We start from the raw sequence: 10,011 nt of genomic DNA on the forward strand, positions 1-10,011 counted from the left end.
CCATACCCGCGACCCATCTCGGGTCTCAATTTCCCCCGTACCCGTTACCCGCGTGGGTAACGGGTACCCATCGGGTGACACACCTCCACATCGGCCTAAATCTGCAGCGGCTCCGGCGACGATCTGGAGCTCGACACCTCTTCTTTTTGCCACCGATGAGCTCGAACTGCAGGCCCAGGAACCGAAGCCATCAGCGTTGTCCCTGGCCTGGATCTGCAGTGGCACCGCGGCGAGCAAGAGGCCGGCACCCCTTCTTTCGCCTGCAGCGAACTCACGCTGCCGGCCCCAAGACCCGACGCCATCAAGGCAACAGGCGGGATGGGAGGGCGGCGCTGGAACGGGGAGGGGGGCAGGGCGGCGGGCGGCGTGTGTGCCGCGTGCCGGGGGGGTGGAGGGGGTGGGGAGCTAGGGAAGTGGGCGAACTGCTCCTGGTGGCTGCTGGGTGGGATTTGGGAATAGGAGTGGAGGATTAGGTTAGGGTTTGTGGTCACTATATACATACGGTTTAGAAGCTAGGCCACATGTCATGATAAAAGGGTGCCCCATCAAGTAACGGGTTCGGGGTCCGATAGAACGCACCCACACCCGCTTCACCCGATGGGTGAGGAAAAAACCCATTAACATACCCGTGGGGGCAAAAAATGCCCATACCCGCACCCTAATAGGGTTTTTATCCGCGAATTGTTGGGTCGTGGGTCCCATTGCCATCCCTAATTGTGGGGGTAAAGACCCTGTTTGTCCCTAGATCAAATGGGGATCTTGATACATAATTGTTATGCTTATGCATAAGATCATGTTATTATAGAGATGTGCTGATGAGTGATTCAATATGCTTAGTCAGCGATATCCATAGGATTGCAGTGATCATTGATTGTTATTTATCCTTTGTTAATCATCATAGTGTGTGTTCTGTGAGGCGTTTGGTTACCTTTATGAAATAATAGTAACAGTATGGGGGAGAGAAAAGATCAAACTCATGCACAATCTTTTGGTAACACTAAATCAGTAAAGTTCGTATGGTGAAAGCTTATGCAAGTGATTCTAGATCCTTGGGATGAAATTTCCACTCATATCTATTTGCAACCGATAGTCTTTGACTTTCTAACTTTTAGTCCTTTATTTAGATTTCATACACAATACCTACATTGTTTTAGTAGAATTAATACGATAGCTGAATTACAAATGACTTAATTCCGTAGATTGATAAACCTTAGGAAATACTCTAAGAAAAAAGGTTACACTCATCCATGTGCTTTCAGTTCATAAATTAATGTCCTTAGATGGAACCAACAAGGACCCATATAGATTTAGCCATATCAATCTACACATAGTACCTAACTATCATTCTAAGACATCTCTAACAATTTCAATCAAATTCACTAAAATTTTATGGTCTGAACATGAAGTTTTAGTTCTAGGATGCGGGTTTCAACAGGGCACATATATAGATTTAGCCACACCAATCTACATGAAGTAGTTGGCCATCATGTTAGGATTTCTCCATCAAATTCCGATTAGTTTTATTAAATTTTAAGTTATGAACACGAGGTTTTCATTTAGGGTCCTCTATCAACATGGGCCCATATGTAGATCTAACCACACTAATATGTACGAAGTAGATGACCATCATATTGAGTCATCTCCAACAAAATTCAGTAAGTTTTGTTAAAATTTTAAGATGTGAACTTAGGGTTTAACTCTAGGGTTCGACTTCCAACATGGGTCCACATAGACATACCCACACTAATATGCATGAAGTTGCTTATTGTTATATTGGATCATTTCTAATAAATTTCAGTCGATTTAGATAAAAAAAATTATGTACAATCATTGCGAGCATGTCCATGAGCGTAATGAACAGCGTCCCGATGGATTCGAGATCTATCAAACTGAAACACCCTAAATCAAACTGAATGGATCCATTATAATGGCTAACTTAACCCAAACCAAACCAAACTAGTAGCCTTCTTAGCCAAGTTTCCACCAAACCAAATCGCTTCGCTCCAAAAGAAAAACCAAACCATATACCCCGGGTTTAGTCCAAACCGTTATCAGCTCTACGTATGAGGTTAGATCGGATGGGGACTTAGCTTTAGTTGGACTTTAAATTGGAGAATAGCTTTAGTTGGACTTTAAATTGGATTCTCCAATTTGGATTTGGATGTGAATTCACTCCCACCTCTACCCCCTTCCATCTCCTTAGAGCTACCAACATTTCGGTGCATTGGCAGTTCTGATGCCACAACATAGATATGGTGGGAAAGAACACACAAGTTTAAGATAGAAAAAGAGGCTCAATCGAGATGCCAAAATAGCCAGTATCCCAACGTTAGACGAAAATGTAGCTGCCCTTAGATTTTCATTTATAATACTAGTGGAGATGTACGTGCCACAGGCACATATTTAAAGAACAATTATTTAAAAATAATTGGTTTGCATCGAGACAACTACAAATTTAATTTGTTTATTAGTATATCATAGCAACCCAATTTAATCTAATACAAGCTAATCAAATTCCTTATGTCCTTAGATTACAAAACCAGTTGAACAGCAGCATGATTATATGGAATTAGTGGATGAATTCTTATATTTCCTTATAGATTAGTAAATAAATTAGTGAATCAAATTAAATATGGAAATAACTAATGAAATACATGGGATATTTATTGGATGTATTCACTCAAAATACATATATTTATTAGGGTACTATATTCCTAAAAAGAGTAACAAGGAAGGGATGAAACATTCCTTACATCACCGTGATAGTTGCAAGAAGATTTGCTGCAAAAGATTGAAAAGATTAAAAAAATATTGCCTTTGGGGGTAAGGGCCCACCAAGCTCGGCCCGCAGCGAACCGCAGGGGGCTCGACGGGTCCAAACCCATACGATCATTATCAGGTGTGGCAAAGGTATCACAAATAGTGTCTTAAGTGTGCGAATTTTGGAATTTTAAAAGAGCATTGGAAAACCGTGCTTAAAAGCTAATCTCGCTCGCCTTGCGTAAAAAAGGAATAAGTCCTAAAACCAAATTCCTACATTTTCCTATTTAAGGAGTAAACTAAACATTACATAACATGTCCTATTTAAGGGCAAAGTGTACACCAATTTTCCTAATCCATAAATTTCTGCATTTTCAGGGAACAAAAGCATCAAGAACCTATGATTTCAATCCCTAGAACGTATTAAGAAAAATTAGGCAATTCTTGTCATTCTTTGAGGAACCAGTCAAGAACTGAGAGCAACCCACGAAATGCTTGGCCCAGTGGGAGTCAGACCTGTAGATGCTCGAGGGAGAAGGTCATGCTTCGCTTATACTTTTATACTTTATTAGAGGAAGAATCAAATCCACAAATTTCTACAGTATAGGAGGACAAAAGGATCAAGAACAATTTTCACAATTCTTTGATGAACCAGCCAAGAACTGAGATGGAAGGGAGCCAAACCTGCAGGTGCTCGATGGGAGACGGGCATGCTCCGCTGGATCCTTTTCGCAGGCGTCGGTCCACATCCTTGTGCTGGTGGATCAGCTCCCTTCGGCAGAGTCCTGCCATCTGCACACGGTTGCAAGACAAATCAGAAGGTGGACGAATAGGCGCCGGTGCCGACGACCATGTAATGTGCCACGTTAGGAAGGGTAGGGAGAAGGGGAACGCCACCGGCGATGACCAGGGAAATATGGATGATGTAGGATGCCGGTGACCTAAGACATGATTTCAGTGCCCTAACGAACAACATCTCCTGCTTAACCAACAATATAAAACTGCTGTTCACAACAAACATTGCAACATAGGCAGGAGGTTGACCTTGGCGTTGGATGCGACGTCTTGTTGCTATTGTGGCAGCAGATGCTTGGCGCAGCTTTAGCCCCCTTCCGATTGGTGGAGAGGTCCTATCTTGGAAGAAGAAATCAGATGGTAGCAGTAATAGCGTGAATGGTTAACCCTAGAGGTGTATGGCTTTATAAATGTGGTGATGGAAAGCGGAGAGACATCATGCTTTTGGAAAGGCTTCCAGCGGCAATCAGGGCACCTGCAATTAGCCGCTTGGTTGATTGATAGGAATATCTTGATTAAGTATGGAAAGAATTTATAATGCTTAATTTATGCCCCTCCATTTATACTACTCTATTTTCTATACAGATTGTCTATATGAGTGATCCATAAGTAAGAAAAGAAATATTCATAAGTCGAGTTTGTGCATAAGGAAAGAAATATGCGGGGATCAATTTTCTTCTCTAATTGTGTGCACGTTGCAATTAGCCTCTTGATTGATGATAGGGATATCTTGATTTATTTAGTATGGAAAGAATTTATACTACTTAACTTATATCTATCCATTTATACTACTCTATTTTCTATTTATGCGTAAGGAAAGAAATATGCGGGGATCTACTTTCTCCTTTAACTGTGCGCATGTGGATGCTTCATACGGTGGGTACATCAGGTGGGTATGTAGAAGGCTTTGGTGTAAAAAGTATTAGGATTTTGGTGGAACCTCTATCAATTTCATGGGTCACCACCCTCTTTCGTCAAACTTTTAGGTTGGCAAGTGGGACCTCCGTGAAGAGTACGATGGGTCTAATTTTGGTGAGGAAGAGTTTCAATGGTTTTAACTTTTATAGTATAGATCTATTTGCACAAAAGAAAATGTTTGAAAAATAGTAGAGAGTTTAATCCATCTATAGAGGTGGTAAAAAAGTCTGAAAATATAGCCTACAAGATTTAAGGGCCGAGTTTAAAAAGAATTGGACTCATATTCTATGTAATTTTGTGCTACAAATGAGTAAGGACTAAGTTGGTTATGGAGGGGGTATTTGGACATGATCCATTACTACTTAGAACACCTGCCTCTGTCATTGTATTTAGGCTTAATTCGAGTCCAACGAACAAAGCCCATAAGAAAGATCCCTTTCTTTCACCCCGTGCTCTACTTTAATTCCCCGCTTTGCCCTTTCCTCACTCTCCACCAGTGGGTCCCACCGTCCACCAACAAAAACCGAACCACTGTTGCCCGAATCTCCCGTGCTTTCCTACCCATCTCCGCCCTCCCTCCCTCCTCCGCCTCCCACAACCGCCCATGGGTGACTACCACCGCCCCTACCGGGGCGACCTCCGCTCGCCGCCGTCCTCCGCGCCGGACCCAGCCTTCACGCATGCCAACGGCTATTTCTCCTCCTCGACCTCCCCGCACTCCAACAACGGCTACTTCTCCCCAGCCTTCGCCAAGAACGACGCTTTCCCTGGCGCCGGCCCCGGCGGCGACCGGCGGGTCGAGATCTACACCACGGCTCCTCCGCCGCACCTTCCACCTCCTCCTGGACACACGCTGGCGCTGCCCCCGCCGCCTGGGTGGAAGGAGGGGCGCATGGGGGGCGGAGGCGGCAGCGCGGGCAGGAAAGGCGGAGGCGGAGGGGGCGGAGCCAGCATGTGGTGCCTCAGCGACCCGGAGATGAAGCGGCGTCGAAGGGTGGCCAGCTACAAGGCCTACTCGGTGGAGGGCAAGGTGAAGGCGTCGCTGCGGCGGGGGCTCCGGTGGTTCAAGGGCAAGTGCTCCGAGATCTTTCACCACGGATGGTAACCTCTGATAGCTGTCTGGCTGGCTCTCCTTCTTGGACGGTGGCAGGGCCCCCAAGAAAGGAACAAGAGTTCTTGGAATGTTTGCGATTTAGTTTTTTTCCCCTCCTTTTTTGGAAGGTAATGCTCCAGATGTTGTCTGTCTATCTATCTGTTCGACTACTAATTGGAAATGGATTTGAGATTGTGAGTGTATATCATAAGCTATTTTGCGGTGGATGCAATGCAAGTTCATGACACTGTTTGTGGTGCGCGCACTTTAGTCACTATGTAGATTCACCTGTCAGTGCTGTTGGGTGGTGGCTATAATGGATAGTAGTGTTGCCTATCTTTGTTACTAATTAAATGAAATAATCAGGAATTTGATATTACCACCGTGGTTTATTTGTCATACTCGTTACTGAGCCTGGAGATTGGTTTGCATTGATAGGAGAGCCAGAAATTTATGACATGTTTGTGGAGATGATCTTTCTTCATCATTTCTATTGCTTATTCTTTGAGTTTGATTTTTGACACACCTTACGAATCAGTTATAAATTTCTAACTGTACCACATTGTTATCTTTTGGCTTGAATGATGGGTCAGGTGTGTGGTACTAGTGCCCGTACAAGTTGGTGCTCTGCTAGGACGATTTCAAGTTTTGATAGATTTTTTTAACAAGTGCATATTAGGTATATTGATGAACTTAACCCTGAAAGAAAAAAAAATGGAAAACATTAGCATTTGACACCACCACAGCTTAGTTCAAAGTTGTTTTTTGGAGGGCTGGTCACTAACCATCTACATTACAGATATCTAATATGTATTGTCAGTCAGAAGCAGTCATCTTTCACCAGAATATATTTCACAAATATAGAAAAGCTATCCAGTGGTTGTGTTGAGTGGTGACATCCTGACAACTCTTCCTTTGTGTCATTGCTGGGTTTGGTCTGCGTGTGATATGGTTTAGCTCACTGAACTTTCTTTCATCTGTCTGTTTCATATGAACATAATTCAGCCAGTGATTGGTAGGTTTATAGAAATTGTCATCTGTATCCCACCTTTAGTCCCTATCATATTAACCCAATCAAGCTGGTGATTGATAGATTTTCTTGGCATCATCACCTTCCATGTGATCATAGCAACCTCTTTTAAATCTTTGCATGATGTCTTGTCACACTTGTGCATTTATCTTTTGATTTGTTTTGCACTTGCATAGGCACTAATGAATTATCCAGCTTGTATGGGTAGCAATTCCTGTACAGTTGTACTCCTAAACTGTCATTGTCGAGCATAAATACATAATAATGTAGCATGTCAGAGACCATGATGAACTTTGCATGTTCAGGCTCCTCTGTAGAAGGACTTGGCATCGATATGTAGGTGGAGACCAAATGTCCCTACATTAGTGCTTTTGTTAAATAAGACTGCAGATTTAGCTATTCCTTTCGAGGGACACACATGAGGTACTGATTTAGCTGTTGCCAGGGGAGATGCCAGCCCACTCAAAACCCCCTTTTGTTTCCTTCTTGATGCTGTGTGTTTCATACTTCACAGCTGCATGATTGCTTGTTGAATCTTGAGTGAACAGTAGCTCTCATATGCCAGTTGAGAAAACTAGTTCCATGACCGAGTCCTGAAGGAATTAAATTGATGCAGCTGGGATACTGCATCTGTGGGTACCAGCAGCGATGTTGAATGGTTCTGTGTGCAGAGCAGGCACGTAGTGTCAGCAGAGGCACTTAAACTCATATGTCATGCTTGCTTGCATAATACTACTGGTTACTGAATGGTGGAATCTTTGACTGCCTGTCGTTTTCTCTGGTCCAGAAGTGTAAGCGAAGGTGAATGCACCTGACGTACTATATGATTCATGCATGTGCATGGTTTGTTGGGCAAGTCCGTGTGCGTACTTATTCTAGTTTCTGTATAGATATATGGGAAGGAGAAAAAGGCATTATATATAGTATATAACTGTTAATAACGGTAATTCATTTTGAAGACTGCTTGAGCAGCATAAGAGTTCATGTTGTCTCTTTCCAACTTTTACATTCAAATGGAGGTAACATAAGGCTGGGAGTATATTTGAACCAGATTCATCGAAAATTTGGTGAAAATGCAGATGTAATTTCAGACCGGACTCTTTTCCCAGTATGGTATCCCTTGACAAACAACATTTTTGTACGAGTTCTTCTAGGTAAGATTATGACTGTCCGTGGCCTGGTCGTAGTGGTACCAACCTGCTTTGTATGTATAGAGGTCATTCTTAGACTAAGAAGCACTGGAACACTAGACGAGCCCACTGTATTGATACGGCGGTCCAAAGTCCAAACAGAAGCTCATCGTGTTTGGTTTGCCGCAGCCTATGCCACCACGACGGCCATCTGTCCCTTTGGGTTGCCAGCTTACAAGTGCCAGGGACCCCTTCCGATGGCAGCCTACAAGGGGCAGCAAGCTGTAGCATATCTGCTAGCGTCCACAGTTCGGCAGGGACGGGCTCAGCCTAGCATGATAGCTTCAGTCTTCATTTCTCCATAATTTTGGAGAAAAAGCTTACTATTAGTAGAACACATGAAAAAAACAGACCAAATTTTAACTGCGACTTTCTAAAAGTTAACCATAACCTGGCATATACAAATTTCAACCTAACAATTCAAAATCTACTTTTCACTTTTCAACTCTGATAGAGTTTTTGTATAAAGAAAAGATTGCTCATTGTCATGGCCCAAGATTATGGTCAAGGCGGTATTGGTTTGTCAGTTTGATATGGGCAAATGCATGGTGGTGGGCCAAGACATCGCATTGGCTGCACTCCTTAGAGCAGTCTTTCGAAAAAATTTACATGAATTATGGGAAGATTGTTTTCCAGGGCGCAATGGTCCCAGCAAAAAAGTTTGTCTTGTTTGGTTCTCGGTCTGTACGTGCCTCCGCGACCACGGCGAGCTGGTGCATTCTCCACTGCTGAACTTCTGAACCTGAACTCTCCATCGCTTTGGGTTGGTGCCTTACGGCAACGGAGACCTCTGCCAATCTGCCGACGGCTGCCAGGCAACTAGGGGAACCAACAAGCTCATACGGAGCCCATGGCAGAAAAGGAACCCCAGAGCCAACAGCTATCCACCATCACACCTCTCTTCTAACATTTATTTTTTGTACCAAGTCCTCTGAAAAGGAATATCGCTAGTATCTTATCTAACCACACAAACATGTTTTTGCAGGGATTTTGTAAGAAATCATAGTGAGGATGCCTGCTAGGCTGCATCAATCCACCAAACATTTTCAGGGCAAAGTCGTCTCTGGTGGTTGAGCAAGCTGCTATCGGCCGTGGATAAAGCTGAAGACGGCATATACAATACAACACATGACAATGCTATGGAAAGCAACCCAACGCCGGGTTTCCCATCTAGCAAAGGCGTACTGTGGGGGTGCTGGTTGAGACCATGTCTTCCTCTTCCAGACTTGGCGTATCTCATACACTCCTAGGTTTCCTCCTGTGTGAAAGAGATCGTTGCTTTTGTCTACTCCAGTTCTGAACATCCCATCTGAGATTTTGGTGTAGTCGGATCAGTCACCTAATCCAACGCATATCATAAATAAAATTTTTGATGTTATAGTAGTGATCATACTTTAATAACGACATGGATGATACCGAGTTGAATGAAATCAAGGTGTTAATTTTTCCAATTTGAATTAAATTACAAAAAGTAACAGCTTCTTTGTTCGTTTCTGTTTGAGCACTACTCTGGCAAATTCATGCCACTTTGACACAAAGGCATTACCATTTTGCCTTAACCCTGCAGAAAAATAATGGCAAATGAAGTCTCGTGCGTCGTTGGCACCTAATTTCTGAACTTATAATTGCTGAATTGTGTCGCCAGATAGGATCCACAAGCCCAAGTAGTAATAAAAAATCAGAAGCCAAGAATAATTTATCTATTTTGCAAGAAATTAAAGTGGACTAGAAATTGCATTGCTCATCACCTTTTAGTAATTTGTATACACAGTAAAGAAAGATAGGAAATTCAGGAAGATAGAAATGGAAAAAAAAAGGCTATGAAGGCTCGGTAACTGCAGAATTGCACTGGTAGATAGGATCTACATGATTTAGTGAAAAAATCACAGGGAGGTATAACATATTTTTTAGTATAGACCGAGTGACAAAAATATGAAGTGGCGACAACTTCACTCATAGCTCACCAGTCAATTGTACTGACAGAAAAAAAAGAAAATAAAGTTATCTGTCAGTATTTTACTGGGCTGCCCACCGAAGAGTATACCCAAGGTGGTAAGTTTTAGGTGAGGAGACGCCGAGATCAGAAACTCAAAGGTGCAAGGAACACAAAACTTAGACAGGCTCGGGCCGCGAGGTGCGTAATACCCTACGTTCTGTGTGGTGGTTTGTATTGCCTTGGGTGTAGAATGATCTAATGATCCTATTTTGAGAGGGTCCCTGTCCCC

General features: G+C 43.1%; 1 protein-coding gene across 2 annotated transcripts; it reads left to right on the plus strand.

Moving 5' to 3' along the window:
• Positions 1 to 4,983: 4,983 nt before the first annotated feature.
• LOC112886236 (dual specificity protein phosphatase 8-like) lies at positions 4,984 to 9,106 on the plus strand. 2 transcript variants are annotated; one of them, XM_025952061.1, is made up of 2 exons: positions 4,984 to 5,574; positions 8,772 to 9,106. In XM_025952061.1, the coding sequence occupies exons 1-2, from the start codon at positions 5,078 to 5,080 to the stop codon at positions 8,806 to 8,808; spliced, it is 534 nt and encodes a 177-aa protein (XP_025807846.1). In that variant the 5' UTR covers positions 4,984 to 5,077; the 3' UTR covers positions 8,809 to 9,106. The 2 variants fall into 2 exon arrangements, with proteins under 2 accessions (XP_025807846.1, XP_025807848.1); XM_025952063.1 differs by lacking the exon at positions 8,772 to 9,106 and adding an exon at positions 6,366 to 6,384 and having other exon boundaries at positions 4,985 to 5,574.
• The last annotated feature ends 905 nt before the right edge of the window (positions 9,107 to 10,011 follow it).

Source organism: Panicum hallii, chromosome 3 (assembly GCF_002211085.1).
Source record: "Panicum hallii strain FIL2 chromosome 3, PHallii_v3.1, whole genome shotgun sequence".
Lineage (NCBI taxonomy): Eukaryota > Viridiplantae > Streptophyta > Magnoliopsida > Poales > Poaceae > Panicum > Panicum hallii.

What these genes read in the sequence shown, in the direction of transcription:
- LOC112886236 (XM_025952061.1), top strand. Translation starts at nt 5,078, where the DNA reads ATGGGTGACTACCACCGCCCCTACCGGGGCGACCTCCGCTCGCCGCCG. An exon ending in GAGATCTTTCACCACGGATG is followed by an intron (nt 5,575 to 8,771) that starts GTAACCTCTGAT and finishes ATGTTTTTGCAG; the next exon opens with GGATTTTGTAAGAAATCATA.